At 44.2% G+C, this 21,956-nt stretch overlaps 1 protein-coding gene across 1 annotated transcript in view; it reads right to left on the bottom strand.

Annotated features, from left to right (window-relative positions):
- The window catches only part of SENP6 (SUMO specific peptidase 6), a 219,638-nt gene that overhangs the window by 69,039 nt on the left and 128,643 nt on the right, over window positions 1-21,956 (bottom strand). The window contains 1 exon segment of the mRNA XM_075064555.1: window positions 10,546-10,691. Within this exon segment, the coding sequence (XP_074920656.1) occupies window positions 10,546-10,691 (146 nt within the window).

The following is a 21,956-nucleotide window of genomic DNA, read 5'->3' as shown; positions in this document are numbered from 1 at the left end:
TAGACTTCCAGGCTTGGGCTGGAGCTTAAGGTCTGAGACTCTCCCTCCTCACCGCCCAGAATTCTACACAGCAATGAAACATGAAATAGTAGCTTTCAACAATAATTATCTTTCAGATGTCTCAAAGTAGAAGGTGTCAGTTTTTCTTTCATGTGATGTCTCAGCATGAGCTATACTGATGATACACCCACCACTGAACCTTGCTAGAATTAGTCTCTCTTTGAAAGTAACAGGCTATTTAAGTAGATGGCACTTTCACCTGATTTTTATTGTGCATTTGTTTTATATCCTGAGTAGAACAAAATAAATTAAAACTTAGCAAAAATCCACATAATATACTAAATCTTAATATCACCATTTCTGTATGTATGTCTCATGTGCCCTCTACTCACTAATTTAATCTCCTCCAACACTTATTTTAGTACTTCAAGCCCCTGAGAAGTTTTAGGGGTATATATGGGTATATGTGGGGGAGGAAGAGCAAATAATTTCTTCTCCCTAAAACACTCCACTTGCTTATTTCAGGATAGATAACATTCAGTCCTGATTTAACAGCTTTTCTATTCATAAAAAGCATCAAGACATTTATGTCAGATATTTCATGGCATTGCAGCAGGGCTCAAAATGAACTCTTTAGCTCCATTTGGAAAGGGAAATCCCCAGCTTTCCAAAGAGATTCCACACTTCTAATCCAGAAAAGAGCTGACTAACTTTTTTATACATAAAAACATCACAATATTATTTTAAAACATTTGAGGATTTTATTACTACTCTCTCTGAACCTGCACAGTAGGATTCATGCAAACTAAGGCACCTGACTCTATAGAGAGATTCCACCCCCCTCACACACACACGCTTGGTTTTTTCCCATTCTTTAAATGTTTCTGGCATATATAATATACACAAAGGTATCATGTGGCACAGCACTCTAGCTGCACTCATATAGAATAGGATTTCACCCAGTCAGAGTTTTGCCATTGTCCTCACTGAGGTCAGGACTTTACCTTCTCTCTTTTTATGCTCAGTCATGTAACCATTTGACATTTTAAATTCATTTCAGAAACAGAATTCTCTCCGATAATAAATTATTCACCATATTTAGCAGTTAATATGAGTCTTGCAATTGAAACAGAAATAGAAAACAAGAATACTACCTTTGTTTAAATGACTCACTAGATTTAAGAGTAAATATAATATTTGACATAACTACATTACACACATTATGTACTGAATATACTGAAATGCACATACATTATGTATATCCTCCAGCACATTCATTTGATTAGAAGACAGAAAAATGCCAAAAGGTCCAAGGATGAAAACAAAATTGAGAAAATCAATTTACTGCAAGCAGAAGTTTTAAATCTTTAGTATGAAATTGTGCTATTTTCTCACTTCATGTGCAAGAGGCTCTTCTAATTTTTTTTTTACATTCTAGTTTTTCCTCCAATCACTGGATATTTTTGTACTGAAAACTCCTCCCCCTTCTCTTCACTTGACTGGAACAAAACCCAACATGGCAGTTTTACTTCTCTATGCATAGTCCTTATTAATTACCATTATATCAGGAGGAATGGATAGTTGAGTGCTTGTACCTCTGACGTCAAGTTACTCCAAATGATACTCTTACAGAACCATTTGGTAAATATTTGGAAAATGTCAACAAGTAAAGCAAGTTAAAAGTTCTTTTAAGCCTTTTAGATTTAAGAGGTCACATTACAAATAAATTTATGCTAACTAGGTAAAACAAAGTAAAAAGGAATATTAATTCTCCCATCCAAACAAAAAAGTCAGACTTTTTTTCCAGTGGCAACAAAAAACTGTTACCTACCTTTCATAACTGTTCTTCAAAATGCGTTGCTCATGTCCATTCCATTCTAGGTGTGTGCGAGCCCACGTGCATGGCCGTCAGAGACTACTGCCTTAGCAGTGCCTATAGGGCTTGCTGCGGTGCCCTCTGGAGTGCTGCGCTCGTGGCACAGTATATCAAGTTCTGTCGGCCGTATACCCTCTCGCTTTTTTCTTGCCGACAACTCCGACAGAGGGGCAGAAGGGCAAGTAATGGAATGGATATGAACAACAAGTCTCTGAGAATAGTTACGAAAGAAAGGTAGCCATTTTTTCTTCTTTGAGTGCTTACTCATGTCGATTCCATTTTAGGTGACTCACAAGCAGACTCCTCAGAGGCCAGCTCAGAGTTTACAACCCTGCAGCTTGCAGTACTGCTCTGACAAAGCTAGCGTCATCCCAAGCTTGCTGGGTAAGCACATAATGAGATGCAAACGTGTGGACGGAAGACCAGGTAGCAGCCTGACAGATCTCTTGGATCAGCACCATGCTAGGAAGGCTGCTGAGGATGCCTGTGCCCTAGCCGAGTGAACTGTCATGATCGCTGGCAGGGGCATCTTCGCCAGCTCATAACAGTAATGGATGCAGGCCGTGATCCAAGCTTAAATTCTTTGGGTAGACACTTGGTAACCTTTCATCCTGTCCACGACAGCAACAAATAGCTGTGTTCACTTGCGGAATGGTTTCATCTTAGCTATGTAGAAGGCCAGCACCCATCTGACAACCAGGGTATGCAGTCTGCGTTCCTCGTCTGACGCATAAGGCTTTGGACAGAAGACCATTAGGTACATGTCCTGACCCATGTGAAACTGGGCGACGACTTTGGGACGGGTGTGGATGCAGCTGGAACTTGTCCTTGTAGAAGACTGCATAAGGCAGCTTCAAACTGAGTGCCCTAATCTCAGACACCCTGAGGACCAAAGTTATGGCAACCAAGAAATAAATTTTTCAAGAAAGAAGCAGGAGGGAGCATGAAGCCAGGAGCTCAAGCCAGGGGAGGGCCCATGAGCCATGACAACACAAGATTCAGGTCCCAAGGGGAGACCGGGCCCCAGATGTGCAGGTAGAGGTGCTCCAGACCTTTTAAGAATCATGCCATCATAGGATGGGTGAAGATTGACCTGCCTTGAAATGGAGAGTGGAATACCGAAATGGCCACCAGGTAGACTCTAACTGAAGAGAGCGACAGGCGCTGGGTGCAGTAAATAGGCCAGGACATGATACAGCAGGGCCTCTGAGAACCGAAGTTGTGAATCTGAGGCCCAACATATGAATCATTTCCACTTTGCCACGTAGGTCACCCTGGGAAAAGGCTTCCTGCTGCTCAACAAGACCTGCTGGATTCCAGAAGAGCATGCTCGCTCGTCCATATTCAGTCATGCAGTAGTTATGCTGTCAGGTGCAGTGCTGCCAGGTTCGGATGCAGCAGTGTGCCGTCCTTCTGGGACAACAGATCCGGCTGAAGAGATAGCTGCAGTGGGGCAGATGCCAAAAGACTGAGCAACATGCCCAACCACTGTTGGCGAGGCCACACCAGGGCTATGAGGATGATGATCATCCTGTCCTGCTTCACTTTTATCAGGACCCTGTGAACTAGGGGCACTGGCAAGAAGGCATATATCAGCGCTTGCGACCATTTATCAAGATGGCATCTGACAAGGATCTCTTGTCCCTGTTCTGCAGGAAACCGAACATGTGGTACTTCCTGTTCTGTCTGGAAGCAAACTGATCCACTTGGGGACTCCCTCACCTACAGAAGATCAGGCTGACCACCTCCAGATGGAGCAACCATTTGTGGTGAGTTGAGAAGGCACCATGTAGGTGGACAGCTACCAGATGAATGGCATGCCACACATAAAAGTTCCAAAGGCTGAGGGCCTCCTGACAAAGGGCCAAAGACCTGGCCCCGTCCTGCCTTTTGATGTAATACATTGCGGCGGTATTGTCCGTCAGGACCTGCACTACCTTGCCTTCTAGGTGGGTAAAGAAGGCCTGGCAGGCTAGGTGAACCGCTAAGCTCCCTGACATTGACATGGAGGGTTAGATCGTCCCGCAGCCAGTGGTCCTGGGTGCTGAGCTCGCCCAGATGGGCTCCCCATCCCAGATCCGAGGCATCGGATACCAGAGGCAGCGATGGGGACGGAGTCAAGAAGGGAACTCCCTGCAGCACCAATCGGGGATCTAGCCACCAGTTAAGGGAAGAAAGGACACAGTCTGGTACCCTGTCCATCCTGTCCAGGGCATATCTGTTGGGAACATAGACCGAGGCGGTCTATGCTTGTAGTGGCTGTAGGTGGAGCTGAGCATGGCTATCCACATATGTGCATGCAGCCATATGACCCGTCAGCGATAGGCAGGCGTAGGCCATAGAGAGCAAGTGGTTCTTCAGATGAGAGCTCAGGTCCAACATGGCCCAAAAGCGTGCTTCCAGTAGGAAGGCCCTGGTCTGCATGGAGTCTAAAACATCTCTGAAGAACTGTATGTGCTGGACTGGCACTAACATTGACTTTTCTATATTTATTAACAGGCTCGGGTCGCAGCAGGTGGAACACACCAGATCGAGACTGCCCTAGTGCCAATGGTGCTCTTTGCCGACGTCGAGGTGCTGGGAGACTCAAGCCAAGATGGCTTAAACATCAGGCAGAGGGTGGACGCCAAGCCTGATGTCTCTCTTCTTCTGCGTGTAAGACCTAAAGTTCCTACAAATTTGGCACCACTCTAACATGTGCTTCCCCCAGGCACTTGAGACAGATGCCGTGCGGGTCACTAACAGACACAGGCCGGTTACAGGAGTCACAAAAGTCCAAAGACCAGGGCACAAAGTCTATGCTGGGACCTAAATACTAACACTAACTATCACAATTAACAGGTACTTAACACTAAAGATAACTATATACAAAGCTCAAAGGCACAAAGTCCAAAGAAAGTAACCGGAACTCCTTGATGAGCAAGAAAGGCACTCCGACTGACCACCACGGACAGTAAGACGGAACTGAGAGGGCGCAGGACCAGGGGTGCCTGATATACCGCACCGTGGGCGCGGCACTCCGGAGTGCGCCACAGCTGGCCCTATAGGTACCACCAAGGCAAATGTCTTCAACAGCCATGCACGTAGGAGCACACACACCTAGAATGGAATCGACAAGAGCAAGAACTCGAAGAACAGATTAATTTTTATTATATTACAGATCAATATCTATGGAAACCTACTATCTCAAGGAGGGAACTTATGTATCTTTTTAATAACTTTTATTCTGTACTGTCTGAAACACTAAAGAGTTAAATCTTTTGTTTAGCGGATTCCTTTTGTTTTAAAATACTAACACACTGAAATATTATTACTATTTTATATGGAACACAAACAAGTATTGTAAATTACTGGCATTTTCAGGTTTGTCAAAATATACCTGATCATGTTAAAGTATGGGAAATGATTAAAATAATTTAGACTTTGACCAGTTTGTTGCTACATCATCAGGAAGAAAAGATTACTTACTTGTAACTGGAGGTTCTTAGAGATGTGTGGTCCCTCTCTCTCTATTCCACTGAGCATTATACACATACAACATGCATTTGGAGCTAGAGATTTTGAAAGCAGCAGTGTCGTTTGGCCCAAGCGTGTGGTCTGCCTCAAGGTTTCATTCGAGGCAATAAAAGGCGGAGTGAACGGTCTGCACCCTCAATTCCTTTGGTACCGTGACCAAGAAATCCGCAGCACGGGGAAAGGAAGGTGGGATTGGAATATAGATAAGGACCACAAATCTCGAAGAATCTCCAGTTACATGTAAGTAACCTCTTCTTCTTTGAGTGATTGTCTCTATTATATTCCACTGAGAGTGATTAACAAGTAGTACCTAGCTAGGAGGAAGATGCTAGGAAGATGACAGAACTGTGGAGCAGAGAACAGCCACGCCAAATGAGGCATCTGTCTCAGAATCTTGCACCAAGGTGTAATGGGAAGAAATGGTATGTATTGAACTCCACGTGGCCACCCTACAGATATCCATAAGCAGCACGTTGTGAAGCTAGGGGTCACCAAATGAAATTAATAGGCAGCAGGTTTAAAACAAATAAAAGTAAGTTCTTCTTCACACAGTGCACAGTCAACTTGTGTAACTCCTTGCCTGAGTTTTGAAGGCTAAGACTATAACAGCGTTTAAAAGAGAACTGGAAAAATTCATGGAGGTTAAGTCCATTAAAGGCTATTAGCCAGGATGGGGTAAGGAACGGTGTCCCTAAATTCTGTCAGAGAGTGGAGATCGATGGCAGGAGAGAGATCACTTGATCATTACCTGTTAGGTTCACTCCCTCTGGGGCACCTGGCATTGGCCACTGTTGGTAGACAGGATAGTGGGCTAGATGGATCTTTGGTCTGATCCCATATGGCTGTTCTTATGTTAAGTGTGGCCATACTGGATGCCTGTTCTTTTGTGGAGTGCGCTCATACCCCAAGGGGTGGAGACAGTTCAGATAATTGATAGAACATAATGCACTCCAAAACCCACTTAGAAATCTGCTCAGAGGAGACGGCTTACCCCTTAATCCTCTCCATTACAGCAATAAACAGTCTAGGGGACTTTCTGAATGGCCTCATTCTCTGCAGATAAAAGGCCAGGGACCTCTGGACATGGAGGAAGTGAAGGCACTATTCCTCCTCTGAGGAGAGCGAATTTGGTAAGAAAGCAGGTAAGTGAATCGTTTGTTTGAGGTCAAAGCAAGGAACCACTTTGGCAGAATCTTCGGGTGCATCTTATGGAACATGGTGAAGGGGATGGGGTCCATCATCATGGCCCCCAGTTTGCCTACCCTTTTCACAGAAATAATACCTATCAGGAAGGAGAGGAGAGACAGTGAGCAAGAAGCCAGAAGTCTGAAGGACAATTTCATCAATGCCGTGAAAACAAAGTTGAAATCCCATTCAGGAGTGATGGATGGAATGGGAGGATAAGTTCATAAGAGACCTTCCAGAACCTTGCAGCAAAGGGGTGCATAATGACAAAAAAGTCTTCTCCACAGGAGGGTGAAAAGCACTAATGGCCGTTACATGCACCTTGATAGAGTTGAGAATGAGTGCCAAGGCCTTCAGCAATAGCAGATAGTCCAAGAGGAAAGGAACACCCACAGCTCCAGGAGCAAGACCCTTCTGCTGGGCCTAGGAGGTGAAATATTGCCACTTGGCTCAATTTGACTGCCTCATGGATTTTTCCTGCTACTTGAGAATACTTCTTGTACTGTTGACAAACACTTCAGGTCTAGTGAAGATATCCATCCAAAAATCAAGCTCTAAAGAGCAGCGCCTGTGGATTAGGATGTCTGATCCTGCCATTAAATTGCATGAGCAGTTCCAGAAAAGCCAGAAGCGGAAACAGAGGACATGCTGACATCCAGAGGAGGGAAAACGAGAATTGAAGAGGACAGAACAGGTCGAGCAGGATGACCATTGCTCTCTCCCATCTGATTTTGTGGCAGACACGGGACAGGAGCGGTAGAAGAAGAGAGATGTAACTGATGGTCCGAACAGCATATGACTAGGACAATGCCTTGGGAACAGGTGAAGAGCCCTTCCCTGGAGCAGTACTGGATGCATTTGCTGTTGGTGTGGGAGGCAAAGAGGTCCCTGGTCAGAGTTCCCCATCAGTCAAAAATGTCACTGACCACAGAGTTGTGAAGTTCCCATTTGTAGCTGGTCACGAATTTCCTGCTGCGAGAGTCCATAATCACGTTCCAAGTTCTCGGAAGACAAGATGCTGACAACAGGATATTGTGTGCGAGCACCAGTTCTACAAGCGAACCACCTCTGCACAAAGTGCTGGCGACTTTATGCCCTCTTGATTGTTTAGGTAGTAAATGGTGATGGCATCATCTAACATGATGAGAACTCGACGGGAGTGGATAGACAAGAGAAATGTGAGACACACACTTCTTTCTGCCCCAGGCTCCAGGATATTGATGTGCATGCTGGATTCCTGAGTGGTCCAAGTTCTTTGTGTCAGGTGCTAGCACATGTGGGTACCCTATCTATTGAGTGATGCATCTGTGATGATCATTGTGCATGGAGAAAACTGAAGGAAGGGTACCCTGGTGCAAACTTGAATTGGTCCTTCCACCACTGAAAACAAAAAGAGAACCTTGGGGGGGGGTGTGTGTGGGGGGGGGGTGAATGGGATAGTCAGTAGAAAGTCCATGGAATGGTTTGTAGGAGAATAGGCTCTCTGTAGCCACAGCGGAAGCAGAGACAAGCGAAGGAGGTGACATATGTGCACATTGCCACATAGCCAAAAATGGAAAGGCAAGTTCTGGCAGGAACAGAAGGACTAGAACTCACCATAGTAATCAGTTCTAGCAGGGTCTGGAATCTGTCCTCTGGTAGAGTAGGCGCATGCAGAGACTGCAATGATGCATGGCCCAATGAACTCTAGGGACTGTGTGGGGTCTAATGTCAATTTTTTGTTGTTGATGCTCAGCCCCGGGAAGGAGAACAGTAGAAGCAGCAGAGAGGTAGATACTTGAGCCTTCTGTTTGGATCATGCTGCTGGCAGCCAGTCATCAAGATAGGGGAATATAAGGGCTGGTCTACACTACCATGGTAAAATCGATCTAACTTACGCAACTTCAGTTACATGAATAATCTAACTGAAGTAGAAGTTGTTAGATCCATTTACCGCAGTGGTTACACTGCGCTGTGTCAATGAGAGAGTGTCTCCTGTCAACTTCCCCTATGCTTCTTGGGGAGAGCGGGTTTTCAGACCCGCTAAATCAACACTCGCTGCATCGATTGCAGCAGGGCTGATCTACCAGCAAGTGTAGACATACCCAAAGGATCCCTCGATGCTGGAGGTGGGCGACCACTACAGAGAAAACCTCGCTGAAGACCCATGGAGCAGTGATGAGTTCAAATGGTAGAACTCTGTACTGGAAGTGTCGAGAACCTACCATGAATCTGAAGAACCCTCTGTGGGTAGGATGAATATATGGAAGTAAGTGTCTTGCATATCAAAAGCTGTAACCCACGTGCCTCTTTCTAGCAAGGGTATAATTGGCTGCAAGAGTGACCATAGAAAACTTTAGTCCACGTATGAAGTGAATGAGATGATAGATCTAGGATTGGTCTCCATCCTCCTTTTTTCTTAGGTACCAGGAAAAAAGCGGAATAGAACACTGTGCCTCAAAAGGCCATGGGAACAGTTTCTATTGCTCCCCTTTGAAGGAGGGCATCTACCTCTAGGGCAAGGATACTATCATGGGAGTTGTCCTAGAGGCAGGACAGGGATGTGAATGAAATAGTATCATGAACTTGATCACATAGCCATGTTGAATGGCATCCAGAACCCACTTGTCCGTTATCGCACTTCAGGCTGGTAGAAAGAGTGCTAGATGGTCCGGGGGGTGGGGGTGGGGGTTTATGTATGGTGGAATGCAAGGTGGTTGTTGGCTCTCCAAATATACTCAGAAATATCGCTTATGCGAAGACTGAGTACACAGTGTTGAAGACTGCTCTGATGGACCGGGTGGATGGGATTGCTGGGTTTTCTGATTCTTAAAAGGAGGCTCGTAGAGTTGTTCAAAGAATTGAGGAGTTCTGAACTGTTGTGCAAGGGGTGGGTGATAGAACTTGCATTTGGAGTGCAGGTAAACATCAGTCTTTGGGTTGAAGAGGAAAGAGTTATTGAAAGAGAGGTCTTCAATAGTATTCTTCACCTCCCAGACAAATGCAACCAGGTTTCTCTTCTTATGACGATCCCTGCGGCCACAGTGTGTGAAGATGTGTCCCCCAAACCCACCACAGCCTAGAGAGTGTCATCCTGGCAACCAGTTTGCCTTCCTCTATGATAGTATGGAATTGGGCAAGGTCCTGCTGGGGAAGTTTGTCAGCAAAGTCCTATTTTGCTAGTAAAGCATGGTAACTGGAGAGCCATAACTGAAGGCTGGCTTAAGAAAAGACATTACAATCTATGGGGTCCAATCTCCTACCTGCCTTGTCAGTTGGAGTAGAACACAGATGATGTTGCCTGGCCTGTTCCGTTGCTGCTTGAATAACCAGGGAACTGGGGGGCTGGATGAGAAAAACTCAGATCCCTTCACCAATACATAGCATCTCTTTTCCATCCCCTTCTGGGGTGGGTGAACAGGTGGCCAGAGTATGCCAGACAGTGTGGGACTGTTGGAGAACAGCACTGTTGACTGACATACTAACTATATACAAAAATAAATGTCTTTTTTCTGTGTTTCAGAAAGTACATTCCAAGAGATGAGAAAACAATTGAGGCTCCGAGTCAGATCATGGGGCTGTGAAAAGGAACTGAGGGCACAGACAGTCTGCCCTGCCCTTTATCACCTCAGATGAAATCAAGGGTGCATGCGCATATCCAAGGTGCATTCACAGACCAATGTATACTACTACTTCCAAAATCTCCAGATGCATGGCACATGCATATTACCCCCCACAGAATAAAATGGGGATCATCATTTGAAGAAATAAATATTATAAAGGTATACACAGTACCAATATTGACCCTTTACAATTTGGATGTGTCAGAGTGGTAGATAGACATATTTAAAATTACCAAAACGTTCCCTTCCCAGTTACAAACATTTTTAAAACTGTAACTATTTCCACTCTGAAACTTGAGCCGTGTCTTACTAATGCTACTTGTTTCTGAAGTTAAAATAGAACCAGGCATTTAGTATCTAACCCACCTCTAAGTGGGTTAAACAGTTTTTTGTAGCAGGAGACAGAGGCAAATCAGATTGACATGAACTGCAGTGACGTTTCTGTTGTACCTTCCTCTTAATTTCAGATTCCGATTCTGATCCTGACTCTTCTGTGTTCTCCATTATACTTTCTATAGGGGGAAAAAAAAATCAAATAAATTAACACAGAGAAATCAATGTATTAGCTTTAGATGCAGAAAAGACTTTTGACAGGAATGGGCTGGAGATATATGTTTTACACTGTAGACAAATTTGGATTGGAACCTATATTTAGTTCCTGGATCCAACTGTTATATTCTTACCTAGTCCCCCATATCACAACCAACAATGTGACGACCTCAGCCTCTTCCGGGGTACTAGAAAAAAAACTATGTTTGCTGGCCCCATTAACTTTTTTATTTGGCTCTTGAGTCCCTGGCAATAGCTGTACAGGCTCACTAAGATATCTGAGGCATACAACTTGATTCCATGGAGTACACATGGATGTTCTATAGAGACAATACCCTTTTGCATACATCAAAAACCAGAAACCACTATTCCAACTTCCCTTTCATTAATTCAAAAATTCAGAGCAATATCTGGTTACAATATAAATTGGGAAAAATCAGAACTGTTTCTCTGTTGTCATATAGTTGGGCTTTTTCCATAGGCAAACTGATGCAATTAAGTTCCTCAATATACAAGTACCAAGAAACATTAATAAATGTATCTTCACTAGTTTAGAATCCGCACTCTGTCAAATAACTTGTTATATAAATAGGTGGAATCCACTCTCCCTGAACCTGTAGGGAATGCTTAGTACAATAAAAATGAATATTCTGCCTAGACTACTCTATACTCTATCTATATCCCTCTGTCTAATCAATGCCCATTAGCTCTAGCTCCCTATAGCCAAAAGGTGGGTTTGTGCTCCCAGACCTACAAAATTATTATTGTGCTTTTATCATGTTACAGATGTCAAATTGGTTCCAGCATTCTAATACTCTTATATTTATACAAGAGGAAGCTGAAAGAGTATTAATGCATCCAATTCCTCCCATGGAGCTCCTGGGTGCTTCTTTTTGTCCAGTGGAAAAAAATAAGGTGCCTACAGTGGTGGCTGTGAGGAGGATCTGGACAATCCTAGCTAAGAGGTACCAATTTCATCCTCACCACAAAATACCTATCAAGTGTAACCCAAACTTGCAAATGGTGTGTGTGTGGGGGGGGGGGACTATCTTACAAAGAACTAGCTGAGCAAGGGCATGAAACAGATTTCCCAATTAGTCAAAGGTAAAAGCTTCTTCCTCTCTCTTTTAAACACTAAAGAAACCATATGACCTGTCACCCTTAGTAGAGTGGCCATCCTTACAACTAACACACGTGTTAATGAATCAATTTGGTCTGGATGCCCTAGGACTGTCACGGGCCCCAGTCTACTGGGGACCTTGGAATGGTTCATAATTTCCCAAGCTTATGTTCACTATGCATGCTTTATTATCAAAGAAAAAATCTAGTGGTCTGGAGTGCTTTTGAAAGCATAGGAAGGGGAATTATACCAGCCCATAAAAGAATCCCAGTGGCAGACTTACATGTTAAAAATGCTTCTGTGTGATCTCAGACTACACCCAATACAGCAAAGAAGATTCTATTCAAATATTACTCAATGCCACAAAGGTTGAGCAAGATAGGGTCTTGTCCTCTGATGTTTGCTGGCACTGTAATAAAGAAAAAGAACTCTGATACCTATGCTATGAGGACTGGTCCAACTGTCAGGCAGCCATGGAAAGAGGTGAACACAAGAGTGAAAACAGTGCTTGGTTTCGCCAAATCTTAGCTGAAAGTTATATCGCAGGTTCTGTACCTACTACACTGGGAGTAACTCCATCACAAAAACTTGGGTTCTTGAGGACTATTATGAGTACCAACTGCATGATTTACAAAAATGGAGAAGTAGGGTTATACCCAGAATATAGCAATGCCATTTGACCTGTATGAGTGGCAGTGAAAGAAAAAAGCGCTTATAGACATGGAGAGCATTATATGAATTTGAAGACATCTGGACTCCATTTCTTGATACATTTGGATAAAGAATGCTGAGATAGATCAGGTGGAATGAAAGTCTGGCATACTGTGAGTTATCAGCTTTTTCCCTTTCTTCTTCTCCATCTCCACCTTCCTTTTTTGACTATTTGTTTATGTCTCTTTTTTATTGTTATTGTTAATATTATGTTTGTCTGATTTATCATGCCATTCAGCCATATCTGCATGGCTGACTGGCATGATAAACATATGACAACTTTGCTAGTGAAGTAAAACTAGCTGTAACCAAAAGACATAATACCCAATTAAGTTCCAACTACACAGAGGAATAGCTAATGATCAGAGCCCTAACAAATTCAAATTCATGGTCCATTTTGGTCAATTTCATAATCATAGGATTTTTTAAATTTCATAATTATGATTTCAGCTATTTCAATCTGAAATTTCACAGTGTTCTAATTGTAGGGATTCTGACCCAAAAGGGGAAGAGGACACAGACGATGATGGTACTGCTACCCTTACTTCTGTAGTGCTGCTGGCGGCAGAGCTGCCTTCAGAGCTGGGCAGCTGGAGAGTGGCGGCTGCTGGCTGGAAGCCCAGCTCTCAAGCCAGAGCCACCACCACCAGCAGCAGCACAGAAGGATAGCATGGCATGGCCACCCTTACTTCGGCGCTGCTGCTAGTGAGGTGCTGCCTTCAGAGCTGGGTGCCTAGCCAACAGACATTGCTCTTCAGTCACCCAGCTCTGAAGACAGTGCAGAAGTAAGGGTGGCAATACCGCAGCCCCCCTAAAATAATACTATGACACCCCTGCAACTCCCTTTTGGGCCTTGATCCCCAGGTTCAGAAACACAGGTCTCTCCCATGAAATCTGTATAGTATAGGTCAAAAGCACACAAAAAACCAGATTTCATAGGGAGAGACCAGATTTCACGGTCCATAATGCATTTTTCATGGCCATGAATTTGGTAGGGCCCTACTAATGATCTTCTAAATAAAGGATAAAAAAAACACACTAAAAGAAAAACGTTGAAGTTTTTGTTTTAGAAATCAGTCACCATTTGCAGATTCCCATTTTATAAATGGAACTGGGGTATGCCTCAATGAAATCTGTACTTTTAATATTATTTCCTAGCAGGCGACCTTGTCTTGAAAAACACCTTGCTAATTTCGCTACACACCAGAAGAACCCAGTCTCTGGCAATGCAAACTCTGCCAGGAATAAAGAAAAGGAAGTAGTACATGACTCCTACAGCTTTTGCTTTACCATGAAAAGCTCAGAGCCAATGCACCCTCAGAAATGAGGAAAGGCAAGGCCAACCAAGAATGTGGTGATTTCCACAGGAAATCTACTGATGGGAGCACTTACTTGGAACAATTGTGAAATACCAAGGGTTGTCTTAATAGGGAGTTTTTCCACTGGTACAAACCCAGTGTAGATGTTATGCATTGGTATAAGTTGTTTCTGTGCAAGCCCTACTTTACAAAGGTGAAGCTCATCTATACTGGTGGAGCTACACTAGCACAAAAAATCCTTAATGCAAAAAAAGCCCCAGTTTACAATGTTTTCAGATAGGCTATTCTTTTAAGGGCTACTTTGCACAATATTGTAAAAATAATGGCTTCTCATTTCAAGATTATTTTACTAAAAATGTGCAATTTACTCTCACTACATTTAATTATAATATTTTATTTTACATTAGGACTTTCTTTTAAGGCTACACTATTTAAAATAGATATACATGCCATTTAAACGAAGTATTGATTGTCCCATTCTCCCCCAAAACTGCATGGATCATTGACTCTTACATTTAGAGAAGGATCTATTTTCAGTTAAGAAATAATTGGACTTTAAGGGGACTCTATTCATATACAGAATTTAAAGTTAAAAATGTTTACATATTTCAGTTAATACTAACATAAAATGAGAAATAATTCCAGCATAATCATTAGGACACTGCTGATTGGGTAAAAAAAGCATATTACCTCAAGTTCTCCTTTGATAATCTGGATCCCTACCAAGGAAACTCAATACCTCCGATATACTATTATTATATATTTGTATTACCACATTACCTATGAATCCTGGACTTGGACCAGAACCCCACTGACCTAAGTGCTGTACAAACACAGAACAAAAAAAGATGGTCCCTGTCCCAGAGAGCTTATAATGTAAGTATAAGAAAAGAGACAGAAGACAGGCCAACAGGGGTGTACAAGGAAACAATACTGACCAGCACGATAGGCAGAAGTCTCAGCACACCAACAGCCTGTTAATTTTTTTGTAGTTTTAAAGAAGGCTTGAATGAGGATGAGTTAGCTTTACAGATGTTTATGGGGAGCTCCTCCTAAGCATGAGGGGCAGCATAAAGCACAAAGGTGCTTGTTTGAAAATTTAACAAGTGGGCGATAGAGACTGGCATTATTGGCTGACTGGAGGTGGACATCAACCTCTTAACAGTGAATGAGATGTGATAGATAGGGTGGGGACAGACTGGGAGGGGCCTTCAGAGTGAAGACAAGTGGCTTATATGTGCTGCAATAGAGGAGGAAGCTGATGGAGGGATGAAAAGAGAGGGGTGACATAGCCAAAGCAATGGGCTAGGACAGGGGTTCTCAAACTGGGGGTCGGGACCCCTCAGGGGGTCATGAGGTTATTATGTAGGGGGTTGCGAGATGTCAGCCTCCATCCCAAACCTTCCTTTGTCTGCAGCATTTATAATGGTGTTAAATATACTGAAAAGTGTTTTTCACTTATAAGAGCAGGGGGTCACACTCAGAGACTTGCTGTGTAAAAGGGGTCACCAGTACAAAAGTTTGAGAATCACTGGGCTAGAACAATGATTCTCAAACTAAGGGTCAGGACCCCAAAGGGGTCATGGCCCTGTTTTAACAGGTTGCCAGGGCTGGCATTAGACCTGCTGGGTCCCAGTGCCAACACTCAATCCCCACCATCTGGAGCCAAAGGTGAAGCCTGAGATCGTAAGTCCTGGGCGACTGGGCTCAGGTTACAGGCCCCCTGCCCAGGGCTAAAGCCCTTGGGCTTCAGCTTTGGTCAGCTCACCCACCCAGGGCAGTGGGACTTGGGCTTTGACACCCCCCCCCCACACACACACACAGTTGGGTGGGCTCAGGCTTCGGTACCCCCTCCTGGGGTAACGTAGTAATTTTTGTTGTCAGAAGGGAGTGGCGGTGCAATGAAGTTTGAGAACCGCTGGGCTAGGACAATGGCCTTTCCAACAGCATTTGAATGGATATAAATGGGACAAGACTGCATTTGTCAAGGCCAGAGAAAAAATTGCAGTAATTAAGACATGAGGTAATAGCTTGGATAAAAGTTTCAGACCTGAGGAATAATAGGAAAGGCTGCATTTTACAGTGGTTATGCCGAAAGTATCAGCAAGATTTAGAGATAGCCTGGGTAGCTCTAGGTCTAGGTCAGAGTCAAAGATGACACCCAGGCTATGGGATTGAGCAACAGGTAGGATGTTAGTGTTGCCCATAGTGTTTGAGATAGGAGATAGCAGGGAGAGCTGGACAGGAGAGGGGAAGAAGGGGTTACTCACCTTGTGCAGTAACTCTAGTTTTTCTAGAGATGTCCCACTATGATGCTCCACTATAGGCGTATCTGAGTCCCTATGCCTCAGCTCAGAGATTTTAGGTAGCACATGTGCTGTCTCTCTCTCATGCCTTGCCTTGAGGTTATCTAGTGCTGAACAGGTGAAATGTCATCTTCAGTTCCTTCTCTTCACAGAGTCCTTAATAAGAGCTCTAAAGTAGATAGTGTTGAGTTGTGGGAAGAAGGTGAGAAATGAAGCATGCATAGGGACATGCATCTTGAAGAACCACAGTTACTGCACAACGTAAGTAACCTCTTCTTTGAGTAATGTCCCTCCAGGTGCTCCACTGTAGATGACTCTACAGCAGTACCCCAATAGAGGGTTGGGGCCTCAAAGTAGAGTCTAGTACTGATGATATAAAACATGGATCCAAATACAGAATCTGATGTCAACTTGTAGGTGATCGCATAATGTTCTACAAAAGTATGAGCAGATGCCCAAGTTGCTGCTCTGCATATTTCTGTGATGTGAAGGTTTTTCATGAAGGCTACAGGAAAGGAAACGGATCTTGTGGAATGAGTTCAAACTGCAGATGGAGGTTGAAGATTGAAGGTATAATTGCAATAGGTAATGCATGGGACAGGGTCAGGCCAGATGGCTACAGGAGAGTGATAGAAGGTAGATACATTAGCCCCAGATTAAGCAGGTCCCTTTCCCCTGAGTAAGATAATAGGCTGTTCCAGAACAATCAGTAAGTTGCTGGAAACAGTTAAGGTAGGCAGGCTAATTAGTGCACCTGGAGCCAATTAAGAAGCTACTAGACTCAATTAAGACAGGTAGACTAATCAGGCACCTGGTTTAAAAAGGACCTCACTTCAGTTAGTGAGGGGCATGGGAGGAGCTGGGAGCAAGAGGCGCGCAAAGTGCTGAGAGTGGGAAGGCGTACTGCTGGAGGACTGAGGAGTACAAGCATTATCAGGCATCAGGAAGAAGGTCCTGCGGTGAAGATAAAGAAGGTGTTGGGAAAAGGCCATGGAGAAGTAGCCCAGGGAGTTGTAGCTATCATGCAGCTGTTACAGGAGACGCTGTAGACAGCTGTAATCCACAGGGCCCTGGGCTGGAACCTGGAGTAGGGGGGAACCCGGGCCCGCGCTCAACTCCCTATTTGACACAAGAGGAGTTGACCTGGACTGTGGGTCCCACCAGAGGGGAAAGTCCGTGGCCTCTCCCTCGACTCACTATGTGGGTATGCAGAGACTGCAGGGATTGTTCTCCTCCCCTTTCCTCATGCTCGCCAGTGATGAAGTTAACTGAGTGAATGGCAGTTTGGGCCACTAGCAAAAGTGACCAAACTGAGGGCTGCTGTGAATCTTTGATGTGAGCAAATCTGCCAATAAGCGCAGGACCCACCAAGGCAGAGGAGGAACTTTGTCATATGCAGTTCAATATCCATCTAGAGAGCCTTTGATTTGAGACTGAGGATCCTTCAGACCTCTCTGCAAACAAAATGAACAGTTTAAGAGATTTTCTGAGTTTTTTGTTCTGTCCAAACAGAACACCAAAGCTCTCCTGACAGAGTGTATGTAATGTTGCTTCTCTCTTGTCACGGTGTGGCCTTGGCAAGAAAGTTGAGATGTGAATAAGTCTGTTGATATGGAAGGCAGAGAAACTTTGGGAGGAACTTTGGGTGTGGTCTCAGTGTCATCTTATAGCTAATTTTTTTTTTTTTTTTTTGGTGAAGGGTGGGTGTGCCATTCCCCAGTTAGCTAAGACAAGGTGATGGCTATTAGGAACATTGTCTTCATAGATAGATGTATAAGTGAGCATGTGACTGTGCGTTCAAAAGGAGGCTTGTTAAGGCACTCAAGGATCACATTAAGGCTACATGTTGGTGTAAGACATCCGAGTTGTGGGAAGAAGTTACCCAGACACTTGAGGAATCTTTTTGTTGTAGGATGAGTGAATAAGGAGTAAAGTGGACTGAATAACCATTGAAGATAATCTCTCTACCTACTTGTCTGATGTTATCTTTTCCCAGTTTTGTTGAAAAAGAACACGGGGGCGTCCGAAGAGATGTACTTTGAGTTTTGCAGCAACTGATAGTGAGAATGATAGTTTAGGGCCTCGACCAGTGTCTCCAAATTGATGTTTCCACGTTGAGGGCTGTACAATTGAAGTTTGGGGGGGCTGTCAACTTTTGTTTTGGTATCTCTTGTCTTTTCCGCTGGGGTTCATAGTGTCGCTGGGGTGGTGGGAACTGGGCTGGTTAGGGTTTTTGTGATGTCTGCACTTTGCTGTACTTTCTTTTCTGTGTACTTAGATCCCTACAGATTGAAATGTGGCTCGAGTCCTTCTGTGTGTGGACTGAAGCGTCTCTTCTCCACAAAGAGTTTAGATCCCTCAAATGGAAGGTCCTCCACTGTAAAGCCATGACGATCTCATTGTTACTGCCAGCACTGATATGGAGCAGGCAGTTGTATCCACGGTATTTAATGCAGAAGCTGGCCCTTGGCAATTATAGCTTGGAACTGCTCTCTTTGACCATTTGGGAGATGATCAATAAAGGAAATGAGTTTCCCATAATTGATGTGATTCTATTTCACCATCAAGGCCTGATAATTTGCAGTCCTGAACTACAGGGTTGTTGAGGAGTACAACTGCCTGTCAAATAAGTCCAGTCTTTTCCAAACTTTGTCATAAGGTGTTGGTTTAGTAGTCTGCTACGTTCATTTATAGCCTCTACTACAAGGGAGTTTGCTGATGGAAGGGAAAAAGAAGTCCATGTCTTTAGAGGTGACAAATATTTTTTGTCTGCCCTTTTGCATGTGGATGTTATCATGGCCAGTATTTGCCAGATGATTTTGGCTGCATCTAGTATGGCCTCTGTGACGAAGTTCCTCCTCTACCTTGGTGGGTCCTGCACTTCTTGGCAGATTTGCTCACCTCAGTGATCTTCCCCACAGTCTGGGTCAACTCCTCCTGTGTCTGATCAGGAGTTGGGAGGTTTGGGGGGAACCCAGGCCCGCCCTCTACTCCGGGTTCCAGCCCGACCCGCTGGATTGCAGCTGTCTATAGTACTCCTGTAACAGCTGCATGACAGCTACAACTCCCTGGGCTACTTCCCCATGGCCTCCTCAAACACCTTCTTATCCTCACACTGGATCTTCCTCCTGATGTCTGATAACGCTTGTCTCCTCAGTCCTCCAGCAGTACATCTCTCTCACTCTCAGCTCCTTGTCTTCTTGCTCCCAGCTCCTCATCGCACTCCTTCTCCTCTGCTCCTCTCTGCCTGAACTGGGTGAGCTCCTTTTTAAACCCAGGTGCCCTGATTAGCCTGCCCTGATTGGCTGCAGGTGTTCTAATTAAAGTAGCTATCTCCACTGCCTTCTAGAAAGGTCTTAATTGGCTCCAGGTGCCTTGATTAACCTGGAGCAACTGCCATTTGTTTACCATGGTCCTAGGGATTTGTTTAGCCTGGGGCTAACATACCTGTTTCTCAGTACTTTACTGTAGCCATTTGGCCTTGCCCCATCACACCTCATTGATCTGGAGTGCAATACAAGGGGGATCTGAAGCGAGTCCACCACTCTCTTGGTGAGGTCTTGAAATCATTTGAATTTGTCTGCCCTATATGGTGGAGGACGCATCACGGTTTCACCTGGAGATGATGATGTGTGTGTTGCTGGAGTAATTTCTTTAGACAATCTTGCCTCCTGCTCCTCAAACGTCTCCTCTCGAGGATCAAGGGGGTCTAGAAAGGGAAGCTGAGGGAGACTGCCTTTCAGGGAGATAAAGGAAGACTCTCGAGGTCCTAGAGAGCTGGGCCTATGGGCTGCCCAAGGGTAACAATACCACCACTGGCGTGGTGGAACCCAAGAGTGTCCATACCAAGTCGGTGGGGGCCTTGTCTGTCATGTTTGTAATGCTGTTGTCATAATCGTCGATCCCTCAATTTGAGGATGATCTCTACCCCAGATTTACATATGCGTCCTGAGATGACTCAGGAGTCCATTTCTGGAACCACAGATCAGCCCATAGTAGGTACGGAGGGGATGGACTGAGGCAGGAAGAGGCAGGGTGGGCTTGGGGGAAAGGATGGAGTGGGGGTGGGCCAGAGCATCCCTCAGTACATTAGGAAGTCAGCACCTTTGGCTAATATTAGACTAGGGATGTATAAACCAAGGAATCTTGAGTAGGAACAAAGGTTATATTACCCTCTGTATTTGGCACTGCTGCAATACTGTGACCTCTGCAGCAACAGCGTGTCCATTTCTTCTGTCCACAATTCAAGACAAATATTGATCAATTAGAGAAGATTCAAAGCAGAGTCATGAGAACAATTAAGGACTGGAAAATTTCCTTATAGTGGCTGACCTCCCTGAGTCTATTTTGCTTAAAAGGAGGGAAGAAAAAAAAAAGGTTAAGGGATGATCTGATCACAGTTTATGATAATGGGCTCTTCAATCTAGCAGGAAAAGGCATAAAAAGATTCAATCATTATAAGTTGAAGCTAGAGAAATTCAAAATGGAAATAAGTTGTAAATTTTTTAACAGTGATAATTGTTCACTGAAACAGATTACCTGGAAAATTTCAAAGTATCATTGGATGTTTTTTTTTCCTAAACCATATGCTCTAGCTCAAACAGAACTTTCTCAAAATAATTTCTATGGTCTGAATTATGCACGAGGTCAAACTAGATGATCACAGTGTTCCCTTCTGGATTTAGCGTTCATGAATTACTGAAGTAGAAGCAGAAGGTAGAGAAGATTTGAGGAGTAAGTAAAAGTAGAGAAAAGGTGTCTGGGATTGCGGATGTGGGATTCAGCTAAATTGAAGATATATAGCTGCTTAGCTTGGACAATTATAGAACTGAAAGAGGAAAGAATGATTTTCCACCATTACAAAGTCAATCTGGTCCTAGGAGTTTCACAAGAGAAGCTCTGCAGTGTTAGAGCAGAAGCAAAGGAAGCAGATGGTGGGAACGAGCCAGCGCTAAGGGTTGCCCAGGCAGACATTACTGTGGGAGAGAAGTGCAAAAGAGTTAAGGGTGGAGGAGAGTGAAGCATGGTGAGAACCGATAACTGTATCATGGGAAGAGAGGGCAGGGAGGAGAAGGCTGACAGCAGATGAGAAGATCAATCCTGATCGACTGGAAGTTGTGTAAAAGCCAAGTGACAGACAAGGGGAGTTGATATGTGATGGTGAATGAGACCAGGTGATGGTCAGAGAGGTGGAACTTGACAACAGAGAGAGAGCAGTGCTAGGGGAAGAGCAAATTAAGTGAACAAACTCTTGAACCATGGCTGCAGGTGGAAAGAAAAGGTGAAGATGAGGAAACATGCAGTGAAAGGGGTCAAATTAGTCATCAACATGGAAGCTGAAGTCACCAAAGAACAGTGTGAGTGAGTTTATGAGGAGAGGAAAAGAGAGTCAGGAGACACAAATCACAGAAGAATGTTGATGAGGAGGATATGGGTGGATGACAGCAACACAAGAACATAAGAATGGCTGTACTGGATCAGAGCAATGGTCCATCTACCCCAGAATTCTGTCTTTCAACAGTGGAAAAATCCAAGATGCTTCAAAGGGACTCAACAGAACAGGGCAATTATCAAATGATCTGTCTCCTGTCATCCACTCCAGCATCTGGCAGTCTAGACACTTAGGGACACCCAGAACATGCAGTTGTGCCCTTGACCATCTTGGCTAGTAGTCATTGATGGATCTATCTTCCATGAGTTTATCTAATTGTTTTTTAAACTCAGTGATACTTTTGACCTTCACAACATCCCCTGGCAATGAGTTCCACAGGT

Source organism: Chelonoidis abingdonii, chromosome 3, assembly GCF_003597395.2.
Source record: "Chelonoidis abingdonii isolate Lonesome George chromosome 3, CheloAbing_2.0, whole genome shotgun sequence".
In the NCBI taxonomy this organism is placed as follows: domain Eukaryota; kingdom Metazoa; phylum Chordata; order Testudines; family Testudinidae; genus Chelonoidis; species Chelonoidis abingdonii.
This window is presented reverse-complemented; position numbering and strand designations above follow the sequence as displayed.